The sequence below is a fragment of the Ctenopharyngodon idella genome, chromosome 9 (genome assembly GCF_019924925.1).
Source record: "Ctenopharyngodon idella isolate HZGC_01 chromosome 9, HZGC01, whole genome shotgun sequence".
NCBI classification, from domain to species: domain Eukaryota; kingdom Metazoa; phylum Chordata; class Actinopteri; order Cypriniformes; family Xenocyprididae; genus Ctenopharyngodon; species Ctenopharyngodon idella.
This window is the reverse complement of record NC_067228.1, coordinates 28,353,017-28,367,398: the sequence shown is the minus strand read 5'-3', so window position 1 is coordinate 28,367,398 and position 14,382 is coordinate 28,353,017. Positions and strand designations below refer to the sequence as shown.

Sequence of the window (14,382 nt, the reverse complement as noted above, 5' to 3'; positions counted from 1 at the left end):
TCACTCATGCACACTTCAGTAAGCCGACAGAAAGCAGGTTAATGTCTTTACGTGCTGGGCAAAATCAACGCAAGTATATATAAGAAATATAAGAAAAGCTCTACTGACATTGTCTGTAACCACAGAAAATAACATATTGACTACTGGTAAAATAAATTAAACTACATTTTTGTCAACAGCTGATGTAAGATTCAAAACCATTTTCTGTTGTAATCGACAGCATCTGTGGCATAGAGCTTAAAGGTGCAGTGTGTAAATTTTAGCGGCATCCTAGCGGTGAGGTTGCGAATTGCAACCAACAGCTCAGTCCACCACCCAAACCTCCCTTTCAAAGCGCATAGAGATGCTACGGTGGCCGACACAGGACAAAGATGTCATCGTCTGAGACAGCAGAGAGTAGCCAGTCAAGCAAACGCGGTCTGTAAAGCAGTTTGTACATTTAGGGCTACTGTAGAACATTGCAGCGCAAAATGGTGGCTTCGATGTAAGGGAACCCACGGTGTATGTAGATAGAAACGGCTCATTCTAAGGTAATAAAAACATAACAGTTCATTATGTAAGGCAGTGGTTCTCAAACCTGTCCTGGGGACCCCCCACCACTGCACATTTTGCATGTCTCCCTCATCTATCACACCTGATTCAAGTCATCAGCTAATTAGTAGGGACTGCAATTGGATGTGTTGAATTGGATGTGTCTTATGAAGGAGACATACAAAATGCGCAGTGGTGGGGGGTCCCCAGGACAGGTTTGAGAACCACTGATAAAAGGTCTTTATACACCACTGAAAACATAGTTATGTATATTAAATTGCATTTCTGTCAATAGATCCTCCTAAATATTACACACTGGACCTTTAACTTGTATTGACCCCAGAACATATGTTACCAATTTGTCTTCTTGGGACTGATTAGTTTTTATTATTTTCTCATGTTTTGACATTACCTGATAAAGCATAATTGGTTCAATGCTGTAGCCCAGCATTTCAGCAAATTCTCTCGCAATCACGGATTTGCCACATCCCTGAAAAAAATCCAACAAGAAACAGCATTAGCCAAACCACAAGGCAATAATACTAAACAAGCATTTGATTTACATTGTTCATCTGATCTAATATTACTCAGAACCTCTTAAATAAGAACACAACCCATGACGCACACACAGAAGACCCTGATGATCTTCCTGCATTACCTTAACAGGCAGTGCGAAAAGTGAGCTATTGTTCTTGTTTGACACACATCAACTTTCTAGTTCAAAGTGCATTTGCTCCAAGAGGGTGGCCACAGGAAGTTGCCTGTGTACCTTGGCTCCGATCAGACAAATGTCTTTGACGAGGTGGGACTGCATCATCTCAGCCAGCAGGCGGTCGTGGGTGGGGGTGCCGATGAACGCGGGACTGCTGTTGGGCGGGCGAATTGGCCGCGTCCCTGAAGGAACCTGATGAGAAACCACAGCATTTCCTTTAGAGGGAAGAAATGGTTCATCTAATCCACATTTCCAAATATAGCACTATCTTATAGTTCTTAGCTACAGGGACATGTGGCTGACCCTGTGGATGCCATCAGTTAGTTTTATTACTTTAATTTAAGAGATATTTCTCTAAAACAGCACTTTTCCACCATCGCTGTGTCCTCCTGACCTGAAAGGTGATGTTCTGGTTGGCGATGTTGAGCGTGACGGCTGCCTGTTCTGCATGATCTCCACTCACAGGCTCTACTTTCACCACTGCAGTCGGAGAAGGCTTTGTGCTCCCATCAGTCAACTCAAACCTCTGAGAAGAGAGTCTCTATTAGTGGAACTGAAAAGTACTGACTTCAGTACCAAGTTGGTGCTGAAACTAAAAATGTGACGATACCAGCATTTCCCCCTAGCATTTTGAGCACTGTTGAGCGGATTCTTAAACACCTCTGATTGGCCATTGTGTTCACACGCTCAACATTTTTGTCTGTGATTGGCTACAATGATCAATGCTTCAAAAACATGTTGTAAATAGACATCTTTTACGCTCTTCACTGAGCGCTTACACAGATACAGATGGGAGTGTTTGAAAGCAGACGTATATCAGCGGATATATTAGGGATCCGCTGATAGATGCCTGCTTTCAAACACTCCCTCGTGTTTATCTGTGCAAGCAATCAGTGAAGAGCATCAAAGATGTCTATTTACAACATGTTTTTGAAGCATTGATAATTGTAGCCAATCACAGATATATACGTTGAGCGTGTGAACACAATGGCCATTCATAGGTGTTTAAGAATCCGCCCAACTTATTCAGAGTTTATGCATGGACCCAATATACTGTTACACAACATGCATTCTCTTTCTCAACTATTTAAGAGTGTGTCACTTCGCCGTTGGAGAGAAGAGAGCAAGAACGCACAACTGACGTTATTGCCTGTGCCACTGGAAACAAAACGGATTGGCTCAGAATCGGAAAGATTGTCCGATTTCGATCCCTGGCCGGTCGATCGGTGCATCTCTAAATTTTGAGATTGTTTCAAGACTGGTTTCAATATCCTTATGACACATTTAGACAAATATACAAAAGTTTTAATAGCATCTCTGATTTACTATGGGAAAAAATTTGTTATATTACATTTACTTTTAGTAAAAAAATATATGTAGGTTAATCTTGCTGTGTACTGTTATGTATTATGTTTTGTTATATCGGTGCATACAAAATAATATGATAAAATATAATTATTGTGTTTATTTGTTGGGGGGAAAATCTTGATTATTATACTTAGACATGATTTAGATATTACATTAAAATACACTTGTTTGGTTGAAGAAGAAAAAAATAACCCTTAATATGTATATATACACTACTTATTATTAAGTAATGGAATTATTAAGATTTTTCTTATGCTCTTTTGAAGTCTTGCATGCTCACCTAGGCTGCATATATTTAATTACAGTACAAACACTAATATTGTGAAATATGAACAGGTTTTTTATTTTATTTTAAAATGCAGCAGACATTAGTGTCACATCACATGATCCTTCAGAAATCATTCTAATATGCATTCTAATAAAATAAGTTATTTTAATGAAGTGGATATATGGGTGGAAATGCAAATATATAAATGAAAGTAATTCTTACTTATTATTATTATTAAATTAAAAAGGCTATATTTTATATATTATATATTTTAGCTATAGTGCCCAACAAAAGTTACCAACGCAGATTTTAAGCTACTAGACTACACAACCCCATTATTATTATTTTGTGTAAGAATGAGCTCCCTATCATAGGAGAAAGGGCCTTACACTGAGCACCCCCTCTACGGCGGTGCGGCCTTCCTTTCCCAGCATGGCCTCGTATGGGTAAAGCCTCTGGACCAGCTGCTGTGTTGACAGCATGGGGAACAGGTTCTGCAATAGATACAAATGATCTTAAACAACATCTGCACAATGAATGTGATGTACTTGGAATGTACTGGAATGCTTAAAACCCTTATGTCATATAAGGGTTGTCATGTATATACATTAAATTTCAGCACAATCACGTCACAATCATAATTTTTATTAATGTCAAATATTTTAAATAAGCACTGTTTTCACAATTCCATTCTCCAGTAATTTAAAAAAATGTCACACCTCACCGTTAACTGTTATGTATAATACTTCATGCGATTTGCTACTCACCAGAACTGTGAGGGCAGATGGGAGATTGTCCACAGGGAAATCAGGAAGGCTTAAGCTGGCAGACTCTTGAGAACAAAGAGTAGTGGCGAAAGACAAGAGCTGGGACACCCTAAGATGGAAGAAAATCATTTCATCATTCATTTTGCAACATGGCCAATGAAAAATCCATGTTTGAAAAGTGTTGTACCTTTCAGGAGGCACATTTGGTCCAGTTCTGTACAGATGCTCTAGCTGGTCCTTCAAAAAAAAAAAAAAAAAACGTTATAGGCCGGACACTTTCGGCAATACACATTTATCAAATGAAGATTCATTTATAACACTTGTAGCACCTTGAAGGGAAGGTAGTAGATGTCTCTGGCCTGGAAGCGGGAGCGGAGCGGGGGATCCAGTGGATTTCCTTTGTATCGGGGTACCGGCAGGCCGAGAGCAATGACTCGAAAATCCTCACTCACACGAACAATCTTCCACGCGTCCAGCTCTTCTTTAGTGTGCTCCTATCAGACCAACGCAAACATAGCAAACAGTACAGACCAGTAAATAAAACTTAATATACATTGTATTTATTTGCATGTACGTTTTTAAAACAAAATAAAATTTAATAAAATAAAATAAAAAAGTTTCTTGGCCTATTAAAAATACAGTATATCTGGCTAGTAAATGTTCTCAATTGAGCCACCATTGGCAGGTGTTAAAAAATGTTAATTTTGTGGTTTGCGTATGCACTGCATAATTAATGACACTGTAAATGTTAAAATGTTGTAAAGTGTTATCAACATCTCTTTCATAATGCATTGGTTCCAGGACAGATCTCTAACTGGTTGGTCTGCTTCTGTGACCACAGCAAGTGCTGTCGCTACAGCATGGTTGTCCTCACCTCCAGGAGTTTGTCGTAGCGCTGTGCTGACATGAGAAAGCGTCCATCTTCCAGCTGCATCTCTCGATTCTCTAGCAGGTTATTGAGAACTGGCAACACATTCCTCTCTGCCTTCTCCAGCCCCTCCAACACCAGAATCCGACCCTCAGTAGCAGCTCGGACAGCACACTGAGAGGGACAGAAAGGACAGGAACATGTTGAGGCACCTTGCAGAAAGTGATGCACTTCTGAATATTATATTTTGTTAGGGGTTATTGGAACAAGGCTTAGATGACATCAATGTGCAGAATAAGGACAGGGATATGAGCTCAGACTAATTCTCTGGTACATCCTTCGAGATACTGTTCCAGAGCACAATACTCTTTGGGGTGATTTCCCAGACAGAGATTAAGCCTAGTCCTAGAATAAAATGACCCTTTAAACCAGATTAACAGAAATCTGCTTTCTCTGTCATGGTTTAAAATAGTCATAGACTTAGTCTAGTCCAGAGTTTAAATAAGCTGATTTCCTGGAGGAAGACTAGAACTACTCCAGGACTAAATTGAGGCTTAAATTAAACCTACTAGGAGTCAGGTTTAACTTCAGATTAACGTTGTGTTTCAAAGAAGACACATGTATTACTTGGATATATATCGATATTGATATACACTGTGTGTATATATGTATACACCATTGTGTCTTGTTCAAATGTGATTGCTTTATGTTAAATTGACTTGAAATGGTTACTAGAACTCACTTGATGTTTTCATTTTGAAATAACATGTTTCAGTCAAGTAACCCAATCAAACAGGACTTTCACTTCCCATCATGCTTTGCACCAGGCTGAATTGGGAGAGTAAATGTTGAAAAAGTGTTATTTTATGCATTTTTTTTTTTAGAAAGATGAGAATATGGAGAGACTTCTTACTGTTTAATGTTCCATTATGTAATAGTTTTTGTTATGTTAGTGTTTTTCAGAGATTACCGTTGTGGTGAAGTGTTGAGCTTGTGCTTGGGTTGAGGACCTGCTAACAAGATTTGCCTTTTTTTATATAATAAAGCAACCACTATGATAGTGCATTGGATCAAACCAGTATCATTTCTAGCTTGCCAACACCGATTATCACATTTTTCACAGCTGATGTATTTTGCTTGCTTTAAAAGAAATGTCTCTTGTTTAGTTAAGTTTTTTTTTTTTTTTTTGGATTGCAGTCTTTTTCTGCTGCCATTGTTTTCCTTGGATTTGCTTCTCAGTTCCATGCAATTTTCAGCTTTTCTTGGATCATTCCATGTTTTCTAGGCAACCTCTCTCATGCTAATTCAGATTAGTCACTTGGTTTTAAATTAATCTAGTTTATTTTAATTCAGGACTCCATAGATTACAGGTTTTAGTAATCTGTACTTAATCTGTGTTACAGAAAGCCATTTTTAAGCCACGATTAACTATTCTAGATTAAGGCCTATCCTGGCTTAATTTAAACCCTGTCCGGGAAACTGCCCCTTTGAGTATTTGAAAAGTAAGATTCTGGATTTGTGATTATGCCAGTGGAAAAGGTATATGAGCGTCAATCAAATGTTCTCACAAAATGTCACAGTTGGCATAAGCGTTTGTAAAGTAGCAAATGTTTTGGACCTGGATGTATTAATTGATTTAAAATGTTAATGTTGAATGGTAAGAAAGGCTGATATTCCTGAGAATCTACAAAACTAAAAAGTAGTTTGGCATAATCTGTATTATAATTATTTTATTTATAAAAATGTATATAATTTTGTTTATTTATCATTTTTATAAATAAAATATAAATTTATATATATATATATATATATATATAAATAAATATATATATATATATATACACACACACACAAATTTCCCCCAAACCATAAAAAACACACATTAATATGAATGATACACTTTTAAAGAAAGCACACATGAGCAGCTAAAAATATCTATATTAAAAGTGGTGCAATCACCTCCTTAATATAATTTGTTGCCTGATCATTTAATGCACACAAACTTAAGTTCAAAATTACATACTATTCCATACTACATAGGAACCCTATTGCTAAATAGGCAATAGTTTGCTAAAACAGCAGAGCAGAAAGACTTTTTGTGACACTGTTCTGTCTTGAGGAGGAAATCCTATCTGCACTGTGTTTAAGAAAGTGTTCATCTGTCATTTCACCCACTTCACAGAGCAGTTAACTTCTATTTTAGATATATACTGTTTTTTTTTTTTACATCTTGCCCCATTTGTGGGCTGAATCTCTAAATCTTGTCTGTTATGAAGATGCAGTCATGCAAACATGTGTGTACAAGAATCAAACGGCATTGACGTCAAAGGCAGGAAATTCTGGGCTACTCCAATGACCACAAAACAAGTCGCCATATAATTAGGTTAGCATGTAAATATATGCCTGATTGTGTGGGAACAGGGCCTATAAATATGTAGCCAGATGGTCCAAATTTAGCACAGGACCCATATCCATTCTGGATGCATAATCACATAATTGATAGAAATGCCTGTGATGCAGACCAGAGAGACTAGTTAAAACCACAAACCAGTGCGTCTGTCAATGACATGGCAAATTGTAAATAGCCGAGCTAAATGCTTTTTGACCTGCTTGAACTCAACAAGGGACACAAAGTAAAGCCAAACAGGAAAGAGTTCTCTGACCACAAGTAACTTTTCCTTTACTTCCTACACAATGATGTCCATTTGGTTGGTGGTGGAATAATGAAGAGCAGAACATATGATGTAATATGATGTATTCATCATATGTTGAATGTTTGATAAGGGTCCAAGCCCTGAAAGGGTGAAGGCCCTATTGTTTTCCTTAGGATTATTCTTATTTTTCTTATTATTATTTTTCGTCAAGGTTTTGGGAGCTTTCGGGATCCTTAACATGCTCAAAAACTCTTGAAAATTTGTACACAGGTCAGAATCATATATTGACTGATTTGAATGAAACTTCAGCTGCATGTTTGTTGTAGGAGGCTGATCACATGGATGTATTTATTGTGTCAAAGTCATAGCACCACCAACTGGCAACAGGAATTGTGTCACTTTCAAAAATGCTTTGAAATCACCCTCTTATTTTGACCCGATTTGCTTCAAACTTCAAATAAATGCCAATACACGGCAGATGTAGACCTGCGAAAGGATGCTTGAAATCTTAAATACTGTTGCCATGGCAACATGTCAAACTTTAATTTTTTTTTTTTTTTTTTTTTTGGGTGGGGTTGAGACTTTTAGCATGCTTCAAATTTAATGAAACTCGACACACACATAGTTTATCTTTTGACAAATGTGAGTTTAGCCTACAGTCACCAACCTCGGTACACATACTGCTCTCATCAAGGCGGGCAACTTCTTAATTAACACTCATTAGTTACGACCAATAGGAAGTCAGCTATTTTGCTTTGAATGTGGATTTTTTTTTAAACATCAGGCTCTGAATTTTAAACTACTACTCCTAGAGGGTTTATTCAATTCACACCAAACTTTTTTAACTTGGTGCTAAGACTTTGAAGATGTTAATTGCGATATTGGATATCTCGAACGGTGTTGCCATGGTGAGGGATTAATGTCAAAATTGGGATAAGAGTCTCATATATTTGAAACAATACATTATACAGCATTTATTTCAATACAAAATAATACAAATATTAGAACTAAACACATTTTATTCTATTTTTTCAATTCAAGAAATATGTGCAAGTTAAAAATAGGCAGATTACTGCTATCTGTTTGAAATAAATGAATGAAAAATAATCAAATTTCATACATAGTATAACCACTAGACTTTTAAGAGGGCTGTGCAGTACCTTGGTCTCACTCGTTCCTTTCTCATTTCTCTGTAGCAAGGTAGTAACATTGCTGTTCTTGAAGCAGTTAAACTTACAGCTACGCTAGCAGAGATGCTCTGCTTTACATTGTGGCAACATTACCACCTCGTCAAAGATGAAAAGAAAGATGGCGCAGACCAGTGTAGACCTGCTTAGATTCGCTCGTTTGTTATGGACTTGTTGATTAGCAGTGAAAATAAGTATTTCTTTACTCATTCTGCGCTGCCACCGCGTATACAGTGTTCCCCGGCTGGATGTGTGTGCTGCAAGCAAAGACACCGGCAAAGATGGGGGAGGCGTGTGCAGGCGCTCACGTAAAGCAGAGATTTCCTGATGTTGTGCAGTTTGCAAGAGAAGACAGCAATGCGGAGTTTGCTGTGGAGTTTTGGGGTTGGCGCCGTTCATGTTTGCTGCCAGTTTACCCGGATGGATGTCCGTCGGCGTAGCGCTTTTACCTGGATGGAAAGTCTTCGTCGTGTTTTAGAGGTGCTGAATTGAGCAACTTACTCTATCCTAAGATGGTAAAGTCTGGTCAAGCCACAGTTGTTGTTTCTACGGTTTCACAGACTTTAAAGATGTCATTGGTTAATGCACATTTGATTACAAACAAGACTTATTTCACATAACATCTTGGACTTTTTATTTATCACAGAAACTTGGATAAATGTGGATGAGTGGAGTCCATGTGATGAACTTTGTCCAACTGACTATAACTTAATTAATACCCCAAGATCAGTGGGTCGTGGTGGGGGGTCTAGCTACAGTGTGCAAACAGCAGTTTAAATGTCACCGTTTATCGACTATGAACTACTCGAGCTTTGAAGTTCAATTGTTAAAACTGGAGTTCTTTAAGCCTGTTTTTTATCTTCTATTTTATTATTGTCTGATTATATCTTAATTGCTGGTGATTTTAATATTCATATCTGTTGTCCTGGGAAGCCTTTAGTCAAGGAGTTTTCAGACCTGATGGACTCATTTAATTTTATTCAACATGTCTCTGGCCCTACGCATTAGAAAGGACATACCTTGGACCTTGTTTTTCTTTAGGGTTGTCAATTTGTAATGTTGATGTTAATGATGCTTGCATTTCGGATCATATGCCTGTTACTTTCTGTGTAAATGTGCTGAATGAAATGAGGGCGAGTCAGTCCTATTATATTTGTTCTCGTACAATTACTCCATCAACACCACAGGTTTTTGGTGAGATTTTTAGTTTTTCTGATGTATCACAGTTGGAGTCTGTGCCTCTCACAGCTGATCTAGATGAATTTCTTTCTGTTTTTAATTCTGTATGCTCTGAAGTCTTGGTCTCTGTTGCTCCTTACAAGATTAAGCATCGTAAGGTAAATCATCAGCCTTGGTTTAATGAACATACTCGTCTTCTTAGACAGCAGTGAAGGAAGGCAGAACGGGATTGGAAGAAAAATAAACTTCTGGTTTCTCACCAGATTTTACGAGACTCACTTCTTGGGTATCAGAAAGATGTAAAGGATGCTAAAGCAGCCTATTTTTCAAATATTATATCGCAGCACTCAAACTCACCAAAGATCTTGTTTCAAACTATTAATAGGTTTTTTAATCCAAATGCCATCACGATACCTCCATCTACACATTAGGTCCAGGTTTCGTGATTTGGATGGAAAGGTAGCAGACGACTCTATTAATGTCAACACTTTTGATGAATTTGATCTAGTTTCATCTACCGATATTAGTCATATTATTGCTAAATTGAAACGCCCAGGTACCAGTTGAGATGTTTTGCCTTCAGGTTAGCTTGGTGCGACAGCTGACTTTATTGGACCAAGTATTACATCTATTGTGAACTGTAGTCTTTCTACAGGTATTTTTCCATCATATCTTAAGCAAGCAGTCATTCAGCCTCTTCTCAAGAAGTCTTGAGATCTGCCTTGTATTTCAAAAATATTGGAGAAAGTGGTTTTATCTCAGTTGAGCTCTTTCTTGGCTAATAATGATGTGCTAGATGCTTTTCAGTCTGGTTTTAGGGCAGGACACAGCACCGAATCAGCTTAATTGTGAGTTTCCAATGATTTGTTACTCATTGCAGACTCGGGTAGTCGAGGAGCTTTAATTATGCTTGACCTTAGTGCAGCTTTTGATCTAATAGATCATGACATCCTTATTAAACGTTTAGAGCATGTTGTGGGTCTGAGAGGGACTGTTTTAAAATGGTTTTCTTCTTATTTGAAGGGACAATCCTTTTCAGTGAGGGTTGGGGAATTTTCTTCCTCTTCAGTTCCTATTGACTGTGGAGTACCTCAGGGCTCCATTTTGGGGCCTATTCTGTTTTCACTATTTCTGTTGCCTTTAGGCCTTATTTTAAAAAAAACAAAACAAAAAAAAAAACACAGTATGTCTTATTATCTTTATGCTGATGATATTCAGATTTATCTACCTATTAGATCTGGAGGATGAACTTCTCAGTCATCTTTGCTACTATGTCTTTAGGAGGTGAAGTGCTGGCTAGAGCAAACTGCTGCTTAATGCGAGTAAATCTGAAGTAATCATTTTTGGGCCAAATAAGGTTGACTGTGACATAAACGATGTGTTAGGTACATGGATAACAAATGTGCAGTCCCAAATAAGAAATCTGGGTGTAATTTTTGACTCGGCTTTAACGTTTGATCATCAGATTAAATGTGTGGTGAAAAGTTGCTTCTTTCAGTTGAGGACTATTGCAAAAATGAAATCCTTTCTGTCTGTTGCTGACCTTGAGATAGTGATACATGCATTGGAATTCAAAATTGCAATTGGTCCAGAATGCAGCTGCGAGGCTCCTTACTAACACAAAGAAAAGGGAGCATATTAATCCAGTTTTGGAAAAGCTGCATTGGCTTCCGGTTAAATATCAGATTCAGTACAAGGTGTTGCTGTACGTTTTTAAAGCTGTCCATGAGATGGCCCCAGAATATATTACGGCCTTGATTCATATGATCAGCATTTGGTAGATCTCAAAGATCATTTAATTGCTTACTCCTCTAAGTTCCAAAAACTCACTTTAAATGTTTTTCTGTTATTGTTGATTTTTGTTTTTACTATTCTTGTATGTTGTGTTGCTGTACAGTCCTTTGGTCTACTTTGAACCAAACATTTTTACTATAAATAAAGTAAACTTGAGACTTGACCTTGGGTGTGTGTTATTTTATTTATTTATTTATCATTCAACTGCCTGTTGTCAACTATTCCTTACAAAAGTGATAGTTCCATTTTTGATGCTGATAGGTCCAGTGCTGGGTAGTAACTGATTAGACCTACATGTAATCTTATGTAATCAGATTCCAAAAATTAAGTACTTGTAATTAGATTATATTACATTTTAAAACACTCATAATCAGACTACAGTTACTTTTCTATTGATTACATGATTACATGTTATTCTCACAACGGCAGTAAATTATTCATAATACATTGATTCTACCTCTCATTACGTTTTAAATTTTCCTTTCTAGAAAAGTCTGCTGCTTATAAATATTCAGAAGGTCTTCCAGGTTTGTGGAATTGCACACACATTAATTTAAATTTTTTATGACTTAATCACTTAATAGCTTTTCATTAAACTCTGGGAAACCCTGACATAATGTAATATTTAATGCACTTTATGCTGTTGATAAAAATTTTTAAAAAAAGGAATATGTTTTCTTTCTCTTTGTATTTTTATATCAATATACAAGATTATCATATTCAAATCAATGTGATAAACGAGTTAGGTTAAAAGTAATCTAAAAAAGTAATCAAAAACTAGTCAGAGTACATTACCTAAAATGAGTAATCTAGATTACATTACTAACTACGATTTTTGTCATGTGATTTGGAACCAGTAACTGACTACATTTTGTAAGTAATCTACCCAGCATTGGATAGGTCAATGTGCATTGTTAACTAAAACGATCAAAAACCATTTGAAATACAGCTGAATTAAAGTAAAATATAAACAATGATATATAAAATATACACTAAATAATACTAAAATAAGTCAATTAAATTAAATTAAATTAAATTAAATAAGTAAATTAAATTAAACAAAAAAACATACCTTTAGTCTGTGTCTATTAGTTTTAAAGCATTTGCCTGCATATATTTAGTCCCAAAAGTTGACAAAATGAATGAATGTCTCTCTCCCTAAAACTACCTGCAACTGTCTAGCAATAAATAGCAAGAAACAGATCATGTGTGATGCAACCTAAAAGCTATTGGCTAATTGTTGTTGTTGTTTTTTTTCTCAATAATGCCTACGATAATGTTCCTGCCCAACTACCTGTTTCAACAGGAAAATCAACAAGCAATGATTTGAGGCCTTTAATGAATGAAAAGAAAATAAGGTTTACTAAATATTAATATTTGAATATTTGTGTTACATGTAGTAACTAATGTGATAATCCATTCAAGATTGTGCTGTAATGCAAATGACACAATGACAATGTTCTTTTGACATATATTCTCAATACAGCATGGACTCTTGTAGCTAATTGCTTAAATCAGACACTCAATCAGACAGACTTTAGAAAAGAAAAACCCTCTATGAATAGTTGATTATTCAGTCTAAAACATTTCCCATTCACACATAAAGGCAAGTCAACTGGGAGCTGTTTGCCTGACACACAAAGCCTGTTATATAGGTCTGAAAATGAGCGCAGGGCCCAAGAGAGCAGTGAGATGCTCTAGTTAACACCCAGCCCCCACACGCAGCCCACCTTTTAAACAAGTCGTCCATTTCTACTGCCTATCAACCGATCCAGACAGCAAAAACAGGCAGACGTGATGGAATCTGATGCAAAACTATAAAGCCGGACTGTGCATTAATGCAAAGCTATTTAACAAACTGCTTAAGGCACAATTAATTATCAATATGCTTTAGAATCGTGTGCACTGGGTCTAACCGCTCTGATCGCAAAGGTTAAGACCCGATGTACCACTTAAAAAGGCTCAGAGAGGGTTTCCATGGAAACATGTCGGCATTTCCTCACTGAAACTTGAGGTCTGATTGAACCTTTCATTAGATATATGAGCAGAACAGAGGAGCTGTGGCTAATAATTTAATGCCTGGGAAGACAAAGCTGAATAAGTGGATATAATTGATCATCTGGACTTCAGAAGAAAAGAGGAGAATTTGCCAGATCCTGTGGGAATTCATCTTCATTAACCATGAGGCTATGACCTGAATGACACCCCATGTCTCAAGGAGAGCAGAGACGGTTTTGATCCCAAAAAAGCAATACAATATAATATAATATAATATAATACTGCAAAAAAGCTTAAGTTTAAAGTTAAGTTTTAATAATTATGTTGTGCGCTTTTTTAAATATATTTCTGTTTAGCTTTAATTTGTTTTTTTCACTTTTAGTAATTTTAGCACTTCAACTTAAACCTATTTTATTTCCAATTTTAAATGTTTGCAAAGGCAACATTTCTATTTTTTTCTTTAAGTTTAATATATGTACTGTAAAAAAAAAAAAAAAAAATCAGTTGCCTGGCAAAACAGTCAAATAAATAATTAATTTGTAATTATACAAAAAGTGAATGTATACATACATACAGTATATGTATTTGTATATATCAAATAAACAATGCTGATGAGTGAAAGGTGAAAGAGGTTGACTTGCCTGGTCTATGTAAAAGGCAGTTCCAGAGCGGATCTCTCTGCGCTGTTTGAGATCAGTCTCAGTAGTGTCTCTGGACAGGGCAACATATTCAACCTCTCGTTTCGTTAATTCCTAGCATACAAGAAAAAAAAAAAGAGTAAAGACTCTAAAGAACATAGTTGTTATGAAATTGTCAGAGTGTTTGTAGAAATTGTCATCTTGTAGAAATTCAGCATGTATTGGTGGATGTGGTTGGGAGCGGTAATACTTGAAATTACCAGGTACTGCATGGCAATCGATCGCCGCAGAGGACCAGGAGGACCAATGAGAAACACGTCCTGTCCAAGAAGGTCCTTCTGCATTATCCAGCGAAGGTGTTGGGTGATCATTTGTGGCAAAGCCTCCATCACTGCCAAAAAATGTAATATATTATTTA

The 14,382-nt window shown here is 36.7% G+C and overlaps 1 protein-coding gene across 2 annotated transcripts in view; it reads right to left on the bottom strand.

The window, feature by feature from the left end:
* Positions 1-14,382, bottom strand: part of vwa8 (von Willebrand factor A domain containing 8) — a 129,199-nt gene that overhangs the window by 112,101 nt on the left and 2,716 nt on the right. For both annotated transcript variants that reach the window (XM_051904791.1, XM_051904792.1), the window contains exons 3-12: positions 14,225-14,355; positions 13,968-14,078; positions 4,521-4,688; positions 3,976-4,140; positions 3,834-3,883; positions 3,647-3,755; positions 3,269-3,373; positions 1,638-1,769; positions 1,301-1,435; positions 944-1,021 (exon numbers count right to left, since the gene is read on the bottom strand). In XM_051904791.1, the coding sequence (XP_051760751.1) occupies positions 944-1,021; positions 1,301-1,435; positions 1,638-1,769; positions 3,269-3,373; positions 3,647-3,755; positions 3,834-3,883; positions 3,976-4,140; positions 4,521-4,688; positions 13,968-14,078; positions 14,225-14,355 (1,184 nt within the window). The remainder of the gene's footprint in view (positions 1-943; positions 1,022-1,300; positions 1,436-1,637; positions 1,770-3,268; positions 3,374-3,646; positions 3,756-3,833; positions 3,884-3,975; positions 4,141-4,520; positions 4,689-13,967; positions 14,079-14,224; positions 14,356-14,382) is intronic.